The sequence below is a fragment of the Meriones unguiculatus genome, chromosome 8 (assembly GCF_030254825.1).
Source record: "Meriones unguiculatus strain TT.TT164.6M chromosome 8, Bangor_MerUng_6.1, whole genome shotgun sequence".
Lineage (NCBI taxonomy): Eukaryota > Metazoa > Chordata > Mammalia > Rodentia > Muridae > Meriones > Meriones unguiculatus.
The window spans coordinates 42487699-42504925 of NC_083356.1; the positions used below are offsets into that span (position 1 = coordinate 42487699).

Here is a 17227-nt window from a genome sequence, read left to right on the forward strand (position 1 = left end):
CTGGTCTCCTGAGTTCAATCCCTGGAACACACATGAAGGTGGAAGGAAAGAACTTGGCCTCACAAAGTTATCCTCAGATCTCTACATACCCATACTCCCACATAAAAAAAGCAACAGATGTAGCCAGATACAGTGGCACATACATGCAGTGCTGGTAGTGCTAGTGCTAGGGGAGTGAGTGCAAGTTTATGGCCATCCTTGTCTACATAGGAAGGAGGACCTGATCTGAAAGGGAGCACAGTTTGTTTTCCATCTCTTATGGCATGCATTCACTTCTAAGTTCTAGATACTAAAGATTAGATACTTGTCCAAGTGTGGCAACACGTCCCTGTATCCCTAGCACTTGGGAGACTCAAGCCAGGATTGCCATGAGGTTAATTACATGTTGAGTATAGTATCAGGTCAGCCTTGGTTATATAATGGTACCTTGTCTTAAAAAAATTAAAATATGAACATGAGAAAATTGAGGACTAGAGAGAGAGTTGGTACAGGTACATACTGCTCTTTCAGAGGCTACAACTTGTTTCCAGGTGGCTTGCAACCTGTAGTTCTCACTCCACGAATCCAACACCCCTTTCTGGTCCCATAAGGCATCTGCACTGTTATGTATGTACCTCCACATGACAAACATAATCAAATCTTTTTTTAAGTGGACAAATTGATTATTGAGGTAATTTGAGAGCAGCAGAGATAATGAAAACAGTGCTAGCTCTGTGAATTAGCCAGTATTATCATTTGACAAAAAGAACCCTGCAGGGTACAACTGAGTATAAGTGAGAAATTTTAGTTTGGTTACCTGTAAATATTTTACCAATATTAGGTTTAATTGAATTTTTTTTTTTTTTTTAAATCATGACTGTGTCAATAGTTTGAGGGTTTTGCTTTTTTCCTTTTTTTTTTTTTTTTTTTTGGTTCATGGGGATAGGATACTGTGGTGCAGATATTAAGTCAATATGTGCCGAAGCTGCTTTATGTGCCCTGCGTCGACGGTACCCACAGATCTATACCACCAGTGAGAAACTACAGTTGGATCTCTCATCAATTAATATCTCAGCTAAGGATTTTGAGGCAGCTATGCAGAAGATAATACCAGCTTCCCAGAGAGCTGTGACATCACCTGGACAGGCACTGTCTGCCATTGTGAAACCACTTCTGCAAAATACTGTTCAGAGGATCTTAGAAGCCCTACAGAAAGTATTTCCACATGTGGAAGTTGGAACAGGCAAAGCCTTTAATTCAGGTATAAAACTTTATTGACCATTTATTGGAATAATGTTCTTGTGTAAAATATACACAATTTACCCTTGTTCATTCAAATACTGATTTCTCTACCCCATTGTGGTTTCAATCTGGACATTGCATTATGATGCTTATTTAGGCATCACCTGTCTCTTGTGTAACCATGCCACTATTCTCTGCATTGTCAATAAAACAACCAGCCCCAATGCTGAGCAATGGAGAGAATAGGGTGGGGCATCCTGGTTGGGTTAGGGAGGAGAAGGAAGGGAGAGCAGAGATCTCGCAGGAGAGGACTTCGAGCCACAAGGAGAGATGAACGAGAACTAAGATATGACTAAAAGCAGCTGTAATGGGTGAAATCTGAATGGTAGGGAAACTATGTGAGCTTGGAAGTTTAGGATGGAAAAACTACTGCCCAGCATGTGCTCTAGGTTAATTACATAAATCCTAGTCTCTATGGTGATTTAGGTATACAGCTGATTTAGGAATAACCACTGCTTAACTAAAAGGTAAATCAATAAATATTAATAACCAACAACAACCATTGAAAGAATGACAGAAAAATTACTAAAAATTATTAAAAATTGTTTTTTAATTTTGTAGATGTTTCTTGCCCTTTGCTGGAAAGTGATTTGGCATACAGTGATGATGATGCACCATCAGTATATGAAAATGCACTTTCTCAAAAAACTTTCAGCCAAGCAAAAGACAATTTAAATTTTCTTCATTTAAATAGGTATGTTTTCCCTGCACATGAATGTTTTGGTTTGTAAAGTTTATAAAAATAAGTGAGTGTTGGTTTTGTTTTTTTGACAAGGTAAAATATGCTAGCCATTCGGCTTTCTATTTAAGTTAAAATATCAGGTCTGGCAAGAGGGGTCATTTGGTTAAGTGCTTGCACTGTAAATAAGAGAACCTAAATTCAACCTCTAAAGCCCATATAAAAATTCTGGGAAAAGCTGGGCAGTGGTGATTTAAGCCTTTAATCTCAGAAGCAAGTGGATCTCTGAGTTTGAGGCCAGCCTGGTCTACAGAGCTAGTTCCAGGACATTCATGGCTACACAGAGAAATACTGTCTCCAAAAAAATAAATTCTGGGAATGTTGGTAATTCTTATAATTCCAGTTCTGGGAAGGCAGGATCCCTGGGGCTCACTTGCCACCCATTCTGAGCTAACTTGTGAGCTCCAAACCAATAAGAGACCCACTCTGGAGGTAGCTAGTGCTCCTAAGGATGACTCCTAAGGTGGTCTTCTGTCCTGCCCCACACATGTAAGATTGCACTCACGTACGTACGTGCACACACACACACACACACACAAACATTAAAAAATATGAAAGTTTGGGTTTGAAGAGATTGACCAAGCAGTTGAGAACACTGGCTACTCTTCCAGAAGACCTGGATTCAATTCCCAGCACTGACAAAATAGTTCTTCATAATATCTATAACTCTAATTCCAGGCCATATAACATCTTCTGGTCTCCATGGGCACTGCATGCAGGTGGTGTAGACATGCATTTAGCACTCCTGCACCTACAAATAAAAATCCTTAAAAACATTTCTTTTAGTATCAAATTTTGGCCAGGTGTGGAAGTGCATGCCTTTAATCCCAATGCTTGGGAAACAGAGGCAGGTAGCTCTTTTAAGAGTTTGAGGCCAGCGTAATTACTGAGTTCTAGGACAGCCAGAAATATGTAGTGAAACCCTGTCTTAAAAAAGAAGAAAAAAAAAATCAAGATTTGTTGTTATAGCTGTCATTATAATGTAAAAGTATTCTTAAATATAGGATAATCATTGTGAGAAACTCAGCCGTGTTATAATTGGCTAGTCTAATTAGGCAAGACTTCTGAAGATTTGTAATTGGCAATTTAAGGGAAATATTTAAAATTTTCCCCAAAATACAGCTTACTAACTTTTTTTTTTTTTTTTTTTTTTTTTTTTTTTTTTTTTTTTCAGAAATTCCTGTTACCAACCTATGTCTTTTCGACCAAGACTATTGATTGTAGGAGAACCAGGATTTGGACAGAGTTCTCACTTGGCACCAGCTGTCATCCATGCTTTGGAAAAATTTACTGTATATACATTAGACATTCCTGTTCTTTTTGGCATCAGTACTACATCTCCGGAAGAGACATGTTCCCAGGTAAGTTTTCCAACCAAGTTATAAGATAAGGCAGTCATTCAGAAACAAAGTCTAGAGTTGACTCCCTGTTTGTTTGTTTGTTTTACTTAAAGCTTACAAAATAGAATTGTAAAATTGCTTAGCTATTAAATAGCGTATGTTTTATTTCTCACATCTACCACTTAACATCTATATGCCCTTGGGTGAGTTGTTAGATCTCTATTTCATGTTTTCTTTTCTGCAAGGTATGAGGTAATTTGGGTGTTGTGAGAATTGAAGTACTTAAAACAATTACTATTCCTTAGTATTTAAACATTCTGCTGTTTTATTGTTGATATGTTTACATTTAATTGGTTAATGTAAAAGTATTTTATATTTTTTTTTACTTGCTTAATCTTGGTTATACAACAGAATGGTCTTATAGATTGGGGGGGGGCTTTTTCCTAGTTGTTTGAAAAGTTATTTTCCCCCAAATGAAGTGTTGATTAAACACTTTAAAACAGTTGTGAGGATTTTGAAGGTTTTATGTGAGAATTCTGGGAAGTTTTTGTAGTGTTAACGTTACTAATATGCCGTCTTTGAATTTTTTTCATTAGATGATTCGCGAAGCTAAGAGAACAGCACCCAGCATAGTCTATGTCCCACACATCCACTTGTGGTGGGAAATAGTTGGACCAACACTCAAAGCCACGTTTATGACATTATTACAGAATATACCTTCATTTGCTCCAGTTTTACTACTTGCAACTTCTGACAAACCGTATTTGGCTTTGCCTGAAGAGGTAATTTGTCAGGGGATTAGTTGTTCTTTAAGAGTTCTTATGCCGAAATAAAAACTTACTTGAAAATTCAAGTGCTACTGAAATAAATGAAATAAGAAGGAACAGCCTTTTAGCAGATTGTTAGCTATGTTCTCTGCTCACTGAATATCATGTCTTTGGGGGAGATATGCATTCTATCTCTTCTCCCCCCACACACATCCTTTCTCTCTGCTTGTCTCCCCTCCCCTTTCTCTCACCCTCACCACTATTATACCAGTGGCACATCTTGCTATTAGTCAGTGTTGTGGTGGGCCCAATGCTGGGTAAGACAATTTAAAACCATTTATGGTTTTCTGCCTACATTGTACCTTCTGGTACTGTGTAGGCTAACCAATAGAGTTTCCTAGGGCAACATTTAATTTGGGCTGGCTTATACTTTCAGAGGTCTAGTCTATTATCATGGGGGGAACATGGAAACATCTAGGCAGACATGGTGCTAGAGGAGCCAAGCTTTCTACATCTTGATCCAAAGGCAACCAGGAGGGGATTGTCTTCCACACTGAGCATAGCCTGAGCATAGGAGCCCTCAAAGCCCACCCCCTGCAGTGACACATTTCCTCTGACAAGGCTACACCTAATATTTCTTATATTTATTTGAGTGGTGTCTTCAGCAATAGAGTCTTTTGGTGGGCAAACCAAGAGCAATGGCCCTAGTTTGTAGTTGGTTTGTTTGTGTTTTTGTTTTTCCTCTGAGGCTTTCCTGACTAGTAATTTGTAGGAAGATATGTGCCTGACACTGAGATTTTCATTTAATCACCTTGTTTTCTGGGAACAGTATTGTCCACTCATAAAGGGTGCTTCTATTCAGACTCCCTTTTTTGCATTGTAAAGTCAGTGAAATATTCTAGTACATTGTGTAGGGGTGTGGCACAGGACAAGGAATTGCTTATTTACTTTTGTTATTTTGTTTGTTTTCTGAGAGAGGGTTTCTCTGAGTAGCCTAGGCTGCCCTAGAACTCAACACTAGCCTCAAACTCAGAGATCTGCCTGCCTCTGCCTCCCAAGTGCTGGGATTAAAGGTCTGGGCCACCCGGCATAATTGCTTATTTGTAAGTGAATAATTTGTGTGGCTATAAATAAATCATTCAGCTTTGAACCTCTTGGTTTTTAGTGAATTAGTGATTAGATCATATTGTATGTATGGATAGTACTTCATTTTTTACACTTGGAGGTGTAAGCACTGTGTTTATCTGTGACAAAGCACTTGAATACATACCCAAGACCCTGCCATTAATCCCTATGACCTCTGAAAAAGAGAAAAATGCTTACAAGCAGCATAGCTATGGCATTCATGAACACTGATTCTCATAACTCATCATGGACTGCAAAGATGAGTAATAATGTCATCAGTGAAATAGAAAGCTTTATGAATCCCTGAAAGACACTGCAGTGGGATTAGGTTGATAAAAGTAATAATTAAATTGGTATATGAACTTGAAAGGTGGAAATGGTGTACTCTGGATTTGTACCAGGAAGAACTTGAAGGAGCTCTTGGCCAGCTCTGGGATCATTGGCTTTCTTCCTGGGCAGTCCTAGCTGAGCTGGAGCTTTCTATGTAGACCAAGCTGGCCTTGAACTCACAAACTACTAGGATCAAAGGCTCAGTCCACCACACATAGTGACATTTCTGTTGTCTACAAATCTTGGCTTTTGTGAATAGTGCTGCCAATTATTGGTGTATTTATACACCAATTTGTATTTTGTATTTGTATTGTCCCTTTCATTTCCTTTGAATATATACCTAGAAATGGAATTGTTTGATCACACAGTAATTTTTTGTTTAACTTTTTGTAAAACCATGTTGTTTTGTACAATAGTTGAACCACTTTTTATCCCTCCACTTTTCAGCAATACTTACTTTGAGCTGTTACTCTTTTTGAACATTAATTCCATTTTCATGTCTTAACATCTTACTTTGGGTTGTGAGAGTTAACGAAATAACCTCAGTAAGCCTTTACATAAACTAGTATAATAACAGTTTTTATATTCTAGTTGGATTCTTGAGTTCTAAAGATAATCTTATGTTTAGTTACTAATCTAGCACATGTATATCCATACTTGTATGGGTGCTCTGTCTGCTTGACTGTGCGCCACATGTGTGCAATACCTATAGAGGCCAGAATAGAGCATTGGATCTCCTGGAACTGGAGTTGCAGATGGCCGTTCACTGCCATGGAAATGCTAGGAATCAGACATGGGTCCTCTGGAAGAGTAGCCAGAACTCTTAATCACAGCCATCTCACCGGCTTCTATATACCTACTTTAAAAAACTTATTTGCCAGGTGCAGTGTGCCTGTAACCCCAGCACTTGGGGAGGCAGAGGTAGGTAGATCTCTTGAGTTTGAGGTGAGCCTGGTCTACAAAGGGAGTCCAGGATAACCACAGCTACAGAGAGAAGCCCCATCTCAAAAAAACAAAAAGGAGAAAAGAAAAAAAAAACCTACTATATACTGTTGGATTAAGTAATCAGTAACAAACGTTGTGTGTTTGCATATACTGTATACATGTATATTCTGTGTTACACTTTTTTTTTAAGGTACAAGATTTGTTTACCCATGATTATGGAGAGATTTTTAATGTCCAGTTACCAGATAAAGAAGAACGGACCAAATTTTTTGAAGACTTAATTTTAAAACAAGCTGCAAAGCCTCCTGTGTCAAAAAAGAAAGCAGGTTAGTTAACTCAGTTAATAGAGGATAGTTTTAATAAAATGGAACTAAAATAACAGCTAATGTGATTTACATCTACCTAATAGCACAAACTCAAGCCCTCAGTTATAAGAGAGAAATGTATACTGCTTTAAAATAGCTGTGCTTCCTGCCTGAGTTCTGGGAACTGCATATGGGTGCTCTATAAGATCAAGATGTGCCCTTACCCACAAGCCACCTCTCCAGCTCTAGAACTCTTCTTACCTACACCACACTACTCTCAGTTTGTAAAAACAAACAAAACTGTCTTTAGAGTAACAAACAAAACTGTCTTTAGAGTGCACACGGTGTCACAATTTTACTTTTGGTTCTCCTAATGCTCCTGTCTTTGCCCTCATTTCTGCTTGAATTGCTACTTAGGACTGGAGTCCAGTGCTGGGAATGAACCCAGGTTCTCGGCAGGATCAACAGATGCTCCTCCTCCTCCTCCCAACAGGCTATCTTTGTGTAGCCTTGGCTGCCCTGAACTCACTTTGTGGACCGGGCTGGCTTCCATGCTGGGATTATAGGCGTGCGCCATCACAGCCCACCTTAGATTACTTACTTACTCACTCACTCACTCACTTACTTACTTACTTACTTACTTATTTATTTAGTGTGTATGCATAGGTCAGAAGACAACTTTCAGAAGTCACTTCTGGAATTTAGGTTATGGGACTTTGGCAGGCATCTTCATCCACTAAGCTACCTCTAGTCCTCTTTCTCATCTCTCTCTGTTGTTGTTTGTTTTTTGTTTTTGAAACAGTTTCTTTGTGTAACAGCCTTGGCTATCATGGAACTCTCTTTGTGGATCATGCTGGCCTCAAACTCATAGAGTTTGCCTCTATCTCCCGAATGCTGTAATTAAAGGCATGCACTGTCACACCCAGTTTCTCATTTCTTTTAGTTCCGAGTATTCATTTTCCTTAAAGAAAATTAAAATTTGTTTTATTTGGAGCATCACATTTTTTCATTAGTCTACAAACTAAAGACTTTCATAGTTAACAAAATTCTTGTTTTGGAATAATGTATTTTCAAAGTTTACAAATTAGTTATTTCTGGAAGGTATGTAGAGATAGAGATGGCAGTATTTTTGTAAATTCTTGGTTTCCTGTCAGTTGTAAAGAAAACCCCTGAGTCTTGTTCCTTTTGCATTGAGTCATTTTGTGGAGGACATTAGCTAAAATCTTCCATCTCTGTGAAGTTTTGCAGGCCTTGGAGGTACTCCCAGTAGCACCACCACCTGAACCAAGACCGCTGACAGCAGAAGAAGTTAAACGGCTTGAAGAACAAGAAGAAGATACATTCAGAGAACTCAGGATCTTCTTAAGAAATGTCACACATAGGCTTGCTATTGATAAGCGATTCCGAGTCTTTACTAAGCCTGTTGACCCTGATGAGGTAATTTCCTCTTTGGATTAAATATGTTTAAGCAGTAAGGATGGAAAAGCATAAATTTTGAATAGTGAACTATTCAAATAGTGAACTATGTAGGTGCCCTGCTGTACTCTGACCTTGTTTTCTCTATATGGACAGGTGAACTTGGTGTCCTAAGCATGTGTAGATTTTAAGAGCTATCTAATATACTTTCTTTGTTTTGGGAGAATAAGCAGTTAACTTTTCTACCCATTTAGACAAAAGAAATTAAGTGTAGAATGGAAATTGAGCTTAGAGGCAGGGGTTGTTTTTGGTTTTGAAATAGGGACTTGGTTTGTAGTGCAGTGGTGGGATGCTAGGCTTATGTCACAGTATTTTGCAGAGTCTGTTCTTAAAGCAACATTTAAGAATGGACAGCAGGTGCAGATAGAAGGGAATATAGGATATTGTAACTGCTCAAGAATAGAAGTAAATATAAAGATCAAATAGATTTAAGATAGAGCCAAAGCATTCATATAAATACAGTATCCTTATCTATTTCCTCTGTATTACCTTTACAGAAAAACTTAATTTGTTTTTTAATGTTTAGAGTTTATTAAGTGATTTGGTCATTTGCTTGAATTTTAGGTTCCTGATTATATCACTGTAATAAAGCAACCAATGGACCTTTCATCTGTTATCAGTAAAATTGATTTACATAAATATCTGACTGTGAAAGACTATTTGAGGGATATTGATCTAATCTGTAGTAATGCTTTAGAATACAATCCAGATAGAGATCCTGGAGGTGAGCATTAGTGAATTCCTTTTCAGGGGGGTGGTTTTGGGGGCTATTAACAATTAATGAGGGTTGTTCATTGGGTTTTTGTTTGTTTGTTTTTAATGTGAGGTGTTAAATTATAAATATTTTACATTCAAAATACCACGTAAGTCTCACAATAGCCTTATTCTACAACTGAGAAAGGTATAGTTTAAGAAGATTAAAACTTTGTTTAGAGTCACACTGCCAGGAAAGGACAAGGGCTGGATTTGAATGTCTTTTCTTACTCAAATCCTCAAATATTAACCACATAATGTATCCTCTAATGCAGTGGTCCTCAACCTTCCTAATGCTGTGACCCTTTAATACAGTTCTTCATGTTGTGGTGACCCCCAACCACAAAATTATTTTGTTGCTACTCCAAAACTGTAATGTTGCTACTGTTATGAATTGTAATATAAATACGTGATATATAAGATATCTGATATGCAGCCTCTCTGGGGTTGTGATCCACAGGTTGAGAACCACTGTACTAATGAGACAAAATAGCTAATTTATGCTCTTTCTGAAAGTAAGATAAACACTATGATTTCAAAGTATTCTCTCTTTTTCGAGTTTTTAATTTTTTTTTTTTTTTAATGTGCATTGGTGGGTTTGCCTGCGTGTATATCTATATGAGGGTGTCGGATCCTCTGGAACTGGTTACAGTTGTGAGTTGACCTGTGGGTGCTGGGAATTGAACCCAGGCTCTTAACAGCTGAGCCATCTCTCCAGCCCCTCAAAGTATTCTTTTAGTGAAAACCTGCATTTTTTGTTGTTTTGAGACAGCCCTGACTGGCCTCAAAGTTAGGTGATCCCATCTCTGCCTCTTAAATGATGAACACATTTTTATTACATAAGTAATAGAGTATAATACTTGCATAATATTAATAGTAATGTTAAAAGTATGTGCCCAAAGATACCTGTTTCCCTTTCTAAGTCCCTATATGTATAGTTAGTTGGCTATCATTGGACCTCTAAAAGGTAGTACTTTTTAGAGTGATCAAGGTAAGGAATTATTTAAGTTCCTTTGTTTTGGGTGGAGGATTGTTTGAGACAGGGTGTCACAGTGTAGCCTTGACTGACCTCACAGAGATCTGCCTGCCACTGCTTCCTCAGTGTTGGGATTAAAGAATGCCAGTCCTCTGTTAGTAAATATTGTGTAGCTCAGGGGGGCCTTGACCTGGCTGTGGCTAAGAGTGACTACAAGCTCCTGCTTCTCTTGCTTCCCTCTGCCAGGCTGCTATGCTGCCGTTAAAGGAGTATTTCAGGGTTCCTTTAAACAATTGAAAACACACTGCGCTATAGCCTTCTCCCTTTTAAAGTGCTATAACGAATCTGGCATCCAAATCATTAATTTATCACCCAAACCAAAATGTAAAAGTTCTAGTAACTTTTACTCTGTGTATGAAGTGAAGGAATTGCAATGGCTACTATCTTTACCCGAACCATTAAGTTTACTTTTGGGAAAAAAATTTTAATTATATTTTCTCATTTCTCAGATCGTCTTATTAGGCATAGAGCCTGTGCTTTAAGAGACACTGCCTATGCAATAATTAAAGAAGAGCTTGATGAAGACTTTGAGCAGCTTTGTGAAGAAATTCAGGAATCTAGGAAGAAAAGAGGTGGGGAAATGCTTGGGCATCTGAAGATCTTTAGATAAATCCTTTTGTTCTTTGTATGACTTTGAATTCTGAAAATAATTTCTTAAATCCTATCTGTAAGGTTGTAGCTCCTCCAAATATGCACCATCTTATTACCACGTCATGCCAAAGCAAACTACTTCTACTGCTGGTGAGAAAAGGCCAGATCAAGAGCAGAATGAAAAGCTAAAGGCACCTTGTCCCCCCGTGGCTTGCAGCACACCTGGTAACTACTCTTGAGTAATCTTCATTTGCGAAGTTCTTCCATTTTCTTCCTACACCCTTTACTTTGTCTTGTACTTGGCTTTCCTAATACAGTACATCACATCTGTTAAGTTTCACCTCTTCCCAAGACAGATGAAGTATAGTTTTCCTGTATCTACCTGAGATAAAACATTTAAATTCTCTGTATTTTAGTTTCTTCCACTGTAAAGTGATGATGCTAATGGTAGCAAACCTCATCAGTGTAAAGTGAAATTCTGATAAATTAGTATGAATAACTTGCTTTAAAATGGTCAGTATACTTTAGTTGTGTCAATGTAGGCCATTTTAGTTTATATCCCCCCTGTTGCTCAGCTATTATTTATAATGTATCACATAGATCATGTCATTGCCTTACTTAAAGTTGTTCAAGGTTTTTGTTTTGTTTTGTTTTGTTTTTTCAAGGCAGGGTTAGCCTTTGTAGCTTTGGCTATCCTATAACTCACTTTGTAGACCAGGCTAGCCTTGAACTCAGATATCTGCCTGCCTGCCTCTGCCTCCTGAGTGCTGGGATAAAGGTGTTCATCACCCCTGCCTGGCTTCAAGATTTTTTAATATTTTAAAAATCCCAACTTGAGCCAGGTCATTTTGTGACCTGGACTTTGTTCATGTCTCCATCTTGTCACAGTAATAACTTTCTGTATTCCAGCCACGTGAAAGTACTATGGTTTCTTGAATTTTTTACCTTTTCATCTTGTTTCTTTTGTTAAATTCCATGAAGCTCAGTTGAAGAGGAAATTTCGTAAAAAGTCAAAGTGGCATGTAGGCACCAAAATAAAACGAAGGAAAATTTCACAAGCAAAAGACAATAGCCAAATTGATATGCAGAATCAAATCGAGAGTGATACAGAAGAAAGCCAACATACAAGTGCAGAACACACCGAGCTTGGAAATACAGGAGAGTCTTCAGTAGAAGAAAATGACAAGCAAAATGTCTCTGAAAGCAACATAGACTTGAAAAATAACTCAAGCACCTCTCATATTGAGAATGAACATGAAGAATCTAAGCAAACTACAGAGTATACAGAATTGGGAAAAGAGAGAATTGATTGCCATGGAGATACTTGTAGCTCCCAGATCATAGACATTCCTGATGAAAATGAATCAAAAGGTAAGTCTTACCTAAAAGATAGATTAACTTCAGCACTTGGGAGGCAGAGACAGGCAGATCCCTGAGTTTGAGGCTAGCCTGATCTACAGAGCCAGTTCCAGGACAGTTGGGAAAACTGTCTCAAAAACAAAAGGCGGGAACAAATATCTTTTAAAACTTAAAGTAATTACTAAAGTAGTCATTACATACCAATTTATTGCTTTTGCTGACTTTCAGAGCACAGATGTTTACTAAGTAGAAAAATAGCATTGTCTTCACTTAGCCTTTCAGTTAATAGATCAAAACACCCATGAATACATATAATAAAACTTAAAAAAAGGGAGCTGGAGAGATGGCTCAGAGGTTAAGAACACTGGCTGTTCCTCCAAAGGTCCTGGGTTCAATTCCCAGCAATCACATGGTGGCTTAAAACCATCTATAATGAGATCTGGTGCCCTCTTCTGGCATGCAGGCAGAATACTGCATAAAGAATAAATAAACAAATCTGAAAAAGAAAAAAAAAAAGTCAAATTATTAAAGTAAGCTTCCGTGAAGATGGACTAGCCTGGGGATTCTATCCCTGTTAAGGTCATGGCAGGGTCCCATGTGTTCCAGCTATACTCTAATGAGCTGGAGATACTAGAGAAAGTCTCTCCAGGTTCCTCACAGAATTAAAGCAAACCAACCACTAACCCATATACAAGGAGAAGGGATGGAAAAAAAGGGAAGGAAAGATGCATACAGTTTTCCTTCCCAGCCATGTGCTAAAAAAAAAAAAAAAAACTGAATGAGTCAAATAATGTTCAAAGTCCTGAGAAGATATTGTTCTGATAAAGAGATTATACAACCAACATCCAGCTTAATATTAACTTCTTTCCCATTACTGAGAGAAAGTGATACTTGACTTGGCATGTGCCTTTCCACCAGTTTCAAGACACCTGTTGAGAATTCCCTAAATAATCCATTTGAAAAATGCTTTTTAACTTTAGGTTGTTTTTGTTTTGGTGGGTTTTTTTTTTTTGTTTGCTTTCCTTTTATTTTTGTGTATGTGTTGTGGTTTGGTTGGTTGGTTGGTTGGTTGGTTTTTTGAGACAGTTTTTCTTGTAGTCCTGACTGTCCTGACCAGGTTGGCCTCAAAATCACTGAGATCTGCCTGCCTCCCTCTGAGTGCTGGGGCTAAAGGTGTGCACTACCACTGCCTGGCTGTTTGTTTACTAAGTAGCCTCATCTTGCCTGGAACTCACGTACAACAGCCTGGTTTCTAACTCATGCAGATCCATTTGCCTCCGCCTCCTGAGTACTGCGATTAAAGGCAGAGGTTCCCACTCCCAGCTAAATGTTTCCCATACTGCATACCGCCATTTTCTAATGGAAATGGCATAGCATAATCTTTTAACAAAAAGATTAATTCAGAACTGGTGCTTATTTCCTAAGTACACATCCTGTTATTGGTCTAGTTATTTGTCTTAGGCATTATGTTGGTGAACCAAATAATAATTGTTTAATTTTTCTCTTTAGAAATGGGCATTCTGCGAATGACTCGAGCTAGACGTTCCCAGGTAGAACAGCAGCAGCTTATCAGTATGGAGAAGGCTCTGGCGATTCTCTCTCAGCCTACACCCTCACTTGTTGTGAACCATGTGCACTTAAAAGTATGTTAAACTGGAATCAATGCTTTCAATAGGTATTTCAGTCTTCCTCACAGGCTGGATTGTAGGCTAGTGGTAAATTAGCTTCATGGTGCTTCCTTTTAACTTCCTTGTCCTTCAAGAAGAATTTTTCTGGGTTAGAGAGAGGTTAAGAGTTCTGGCTGCTCTTGAGGAGTTAGGTTTAATCCCCAGTACCCATAGGGCAGTTTGACAAATAAATGCCTTTTATCTCTAGATAAAAGCACTAGGAATCCAGTGCTCTTTTCTGGCCTCTGGGCACTAGGCATACACATAGTACACATTAAGTAAATATCTAAGTAAATAAATTTTTAAAAAGAAATTTGTCTAGAGAAGTTCATGGATATAATTGGAAATAGCAACTTGTGCTGTAGTATAATGAGCATAATGAGAGTTTACCCAGGGCCAAGGCTGGTGGCACAGAAAGAAACCTGAGTCGTCACCACAGGCTTTCATGCCTCAGCAATGATTTAGTCGTGCATGCTGCCCTTCTAACAGTCCGTAAGCACTCAGAATTTAAAATCTTGTAAGGAATTAATCTGGCACATATAAATATTTGTTTTCTTTTAGAATCTTTTGAAGACTGTTGTTAAAAAAAGTCAGGAATATAATATATTCCAGCTGGAAAATCTGTATGCAGTAATCAGCCAGTGCATTTATGAGCATCGCAGAGACTATGACAAAACAACACTTATTCAGGTAAAGTTTTGACTTAAAACTATTTTTGTTGCTTATTTTGAGACAGGGTCTCTATATATCCCTGATTGCCCAGAACTCACTATGTGCACCAGGCTGGCCGGAAACTTGCATAGATCTGCCTGCCTCTGTCTCCCAGGTGCTGAGAGTAAAGGTGTGCACCACCCTGCCTGGCTAACTTGAAACATTTTATACTGCTTTTGCCATGTAATATCTTCACTAAAGATAACTTTTTTTGTTTTCTTGAGACAGGGTTTCTCTGTGTAGCCTTGACTGTCCTGCACTCACTTTGTAGATCAGGTGGCCTCGAACTCATAGAGATCCACCTGCCTCTTCTTCCTGAGTGGACTTTTTTCTTTTTTTTTTTTTAAACTTAGAAGAATTTGAAGACCAACCAAGATGTGGTGACACACTTCTAATCCCATTATGTGGGCATAGGCAGAAGGAGCAGTATGCAAGGTCATCTTCTGCTATGTAACATGTTCAAGATCAGTTTGAGCTACATAAAAGTCAAAACAAAAAAATAAAATAAAGACTGTTTTTATGTAAAGATTATAGATTGTTAATAGAGATAAACAAGCTCAGTGTATCAAGTCTAGAAGAAATATGTAACTTCTTTTCAAATAGCTTTTTTTCCCCTAAGATAAGTATTTAAAGTGGGTATGTCTGTGTACTTCTGTAATCCCAGATTTGGGAAGCTGAAGTAGAAGAATCACAAGTTTAAGGGGCTGGAGAGGTGGCTCATAACCATCTGTAGTAAGATTTTTAAAATATTTGTTGGATGTTACTTAAATGTTACCAGTCACCTATAAAATGTAAAATGTTATATGCCTGCCATATACCCACCTAGACTATTGGGGGCGGGGGGCTGTGCACATGTGGTGTTATTTATTTCACTAGGATTTATTACAGTGCACGCTGTATGTAGAAAACTATTGTTTACATTGTGTATAAGTGTAACTGCAGTAACTGCATATATTTACATGGATAATTAATATTTGGGGGAGGTCTTTTTTTTTTTTCCAGGGTTTCTCTGTGTAGCCTTGGCTCTCCTGGACTCACTTTGTAGGTTAGGCTGGACTTGAACTCACAGAGATCCACCTGCGTCTGCCTCCCAAGTACCTCCCATGTGCCACCACGCCTGGCTGATAATTAATATTCTTAAAAGTATTTGTTGAAAAGAAGAGCAATAAAAGTATGTTTTTTCGCTTTTCCAATATTGAAACTTATTATTTTTCTTTTCTGTTTTTTTGTTTTTTGTTTTTTTTTTTTCATAGAAAATGGAGCAAGCAGTAGAAAACTTCAATTATTCCAGATCATGATGTCAGTGCATCAAGTATTTTTATATTCAATTCCTATTTGTCTTCAGGTATATCTACGTAACTGATGCAAGATAAGATGAAATCTTGCATCTTCAAGAAAAGATTAAAACAGTAAAAGTATTTTAAATTTCTGATATATATGTAGTAAGATAACTGATAACTCTTGGATGTTTGAGCAAAGCACTGTAACAATAGTAATTGGCTAAATCTTAAAGCTATTTTGGTAATTAATGTTTTGAAACATATAATAATTTAGTAGCATTGGAATTTTTTGTTGTTAGCTGCAGCACTTTTAATTTTATCCTCCCTAGTAAGTTTTTGTATCGGACTAGAATTTTATCTGTTGTATTTTTGCCATCTTTGTTTTTGTTTTTCTTTAATGCCTTTCTCCCATCTGCTAAAATTCAAGTTGTAATTTTCAAGAGGTCCTCAATACAATTCTGTATTAATATAAAGGATAAGCATTTTTGTAATTCTAATTTGGTTTAATAAAGATTTTAAAATGTATTGTTTACTTTTGTAATTAAAAACATAACAAATATATTAGTGAGAAGTTTTTGTATTTGACAGCTGTTTATCTTTTTACTATTGTATTTAGGTTACATCTTAAATACTTTTTATATACATATATATGGCTTTAAATATAAATTTTGTTACTGATACCAAAATACATTTCTCTTCTATTTGAGTCCATTTTGCTTCCATACAGTATTCAGTAGGACATTCAAGCCTCTGCTTTCAGAATAGCATCTTTTTTGAAAGCTTGTTAAAAGGAATAGAGAGTAGCAAATAAAGTGAAAGGCTGTGGGGTTTGTTGGTGATGACCATGTTCATATTACTGGAGATAATGTACAAGTTGACTGTGTGCGTGCGTGAGTGTGTGCATGCGTGTATTTGGGATCTCAGCAGTTGAGGCAGAAACAAGAAGATGGGGAGTTCAAGGTCATTAGCTGCATAGTAAGTTTGAGGCCAGCCTGGTTACTTGAGACTCTGTCTCAAAAAAGCAAATAAATAAGCAGAAAGGGTTATGCTTGGTATTTTTTTATTGGAGTTCATTATAATTTATTTCAGATGTATCCTTTCATTGTACATTTTGTATAATAAATTTTAAAGTTGAAAATTTACTTGTTTCTAGTTCTTCAGAAAAATATTGTGTGAGTGTGTATGCATCATAATACACATGTGCTGGTCAGAGGGTAAGTCTGTGGCTTCTCTTTCCACCTTTATGTGAATGCTAGAGATGAAACTAGGTCATTAGGCTGGTGTGGGAAGTACCTTTACCTGTTAGGCCATCTTTCTGCCTCCTCTTCAGTTTTTAAAATCTGATTAACGATAGGGCAGCCAAGCACTGTGGTATTTACTTGTTTAATCCCAGCCCGTGGGAGGTTGGGATTGAGGAGGATTGCCTCAAGTTCAAGGCCAATCTTGTCCTTAATTTTGGGACAACAAAGGCTACATAGGCATCAAACAAAAAAGTTAGTTCAGTGTAAAACAAATACAGATG

At 37.6% G+C, this 17227-nt stretch overlaps 1 protein-coding gene across 3 annotated transcripts in view; it reads left to right on the plus strand.

Annotated features, from left to right (window-relative positions):
* The window catches only part of Atad2 (ATPase family AAA domain containing 2), a 50780-nt gene extending 33933 nt beyond the window's left edge, over window positions 1-16847 (plus strand). For all 3 annotated transcript variants that reach the window (XM_060389392.1, XM_021645260.2, XM_060389393.1), the window contains 13 exons: window positions 926-1240; window positions 1843-1975; window positions 3195-3381; window positions 3957-4142; window positions 6718-6853; window positions 8073-8269; window positions 8873-9032; window positions 10547-10669; window positions 10770-10913; window positions 11670-12059; window positions 13557-13690; window positions 14276-14404; window positions 15679-16847. In XM_060389392.1, coding sequence (XP_060245375.1) covers window positions 926-1240; window positions 1843-1975; window positions 3195-3381; window positions 3957-4142; window positions 6718-6853; window positions 8073-8269; window positions 8873-9032; window positions 10547-10669; window positions 10770-10913; window positions 11670-12059; window positions 13557-13690; window positions 14276-14404; window positions 15679-15723 — 2279 coding nt within the window. In that variant the 3' untranslated portion in view covers window positions 15724-16847. The remainder of the gene's footprint in view (window positions 1-925; window positions 1241-1842; window positions 1976-3194; window positions 3382-3956; window positions 4143-6717; window positions 6854-8072; window positions 8270-8872; window positions 9033-10546; window positions 10670-10769; window positions 10914-11669; window positions 12060-13556; window positions 13691-14275; window positions 14405-15678) is intronic.
* Window positions 16848-17227: the final 380 nt, after the last annotated feature.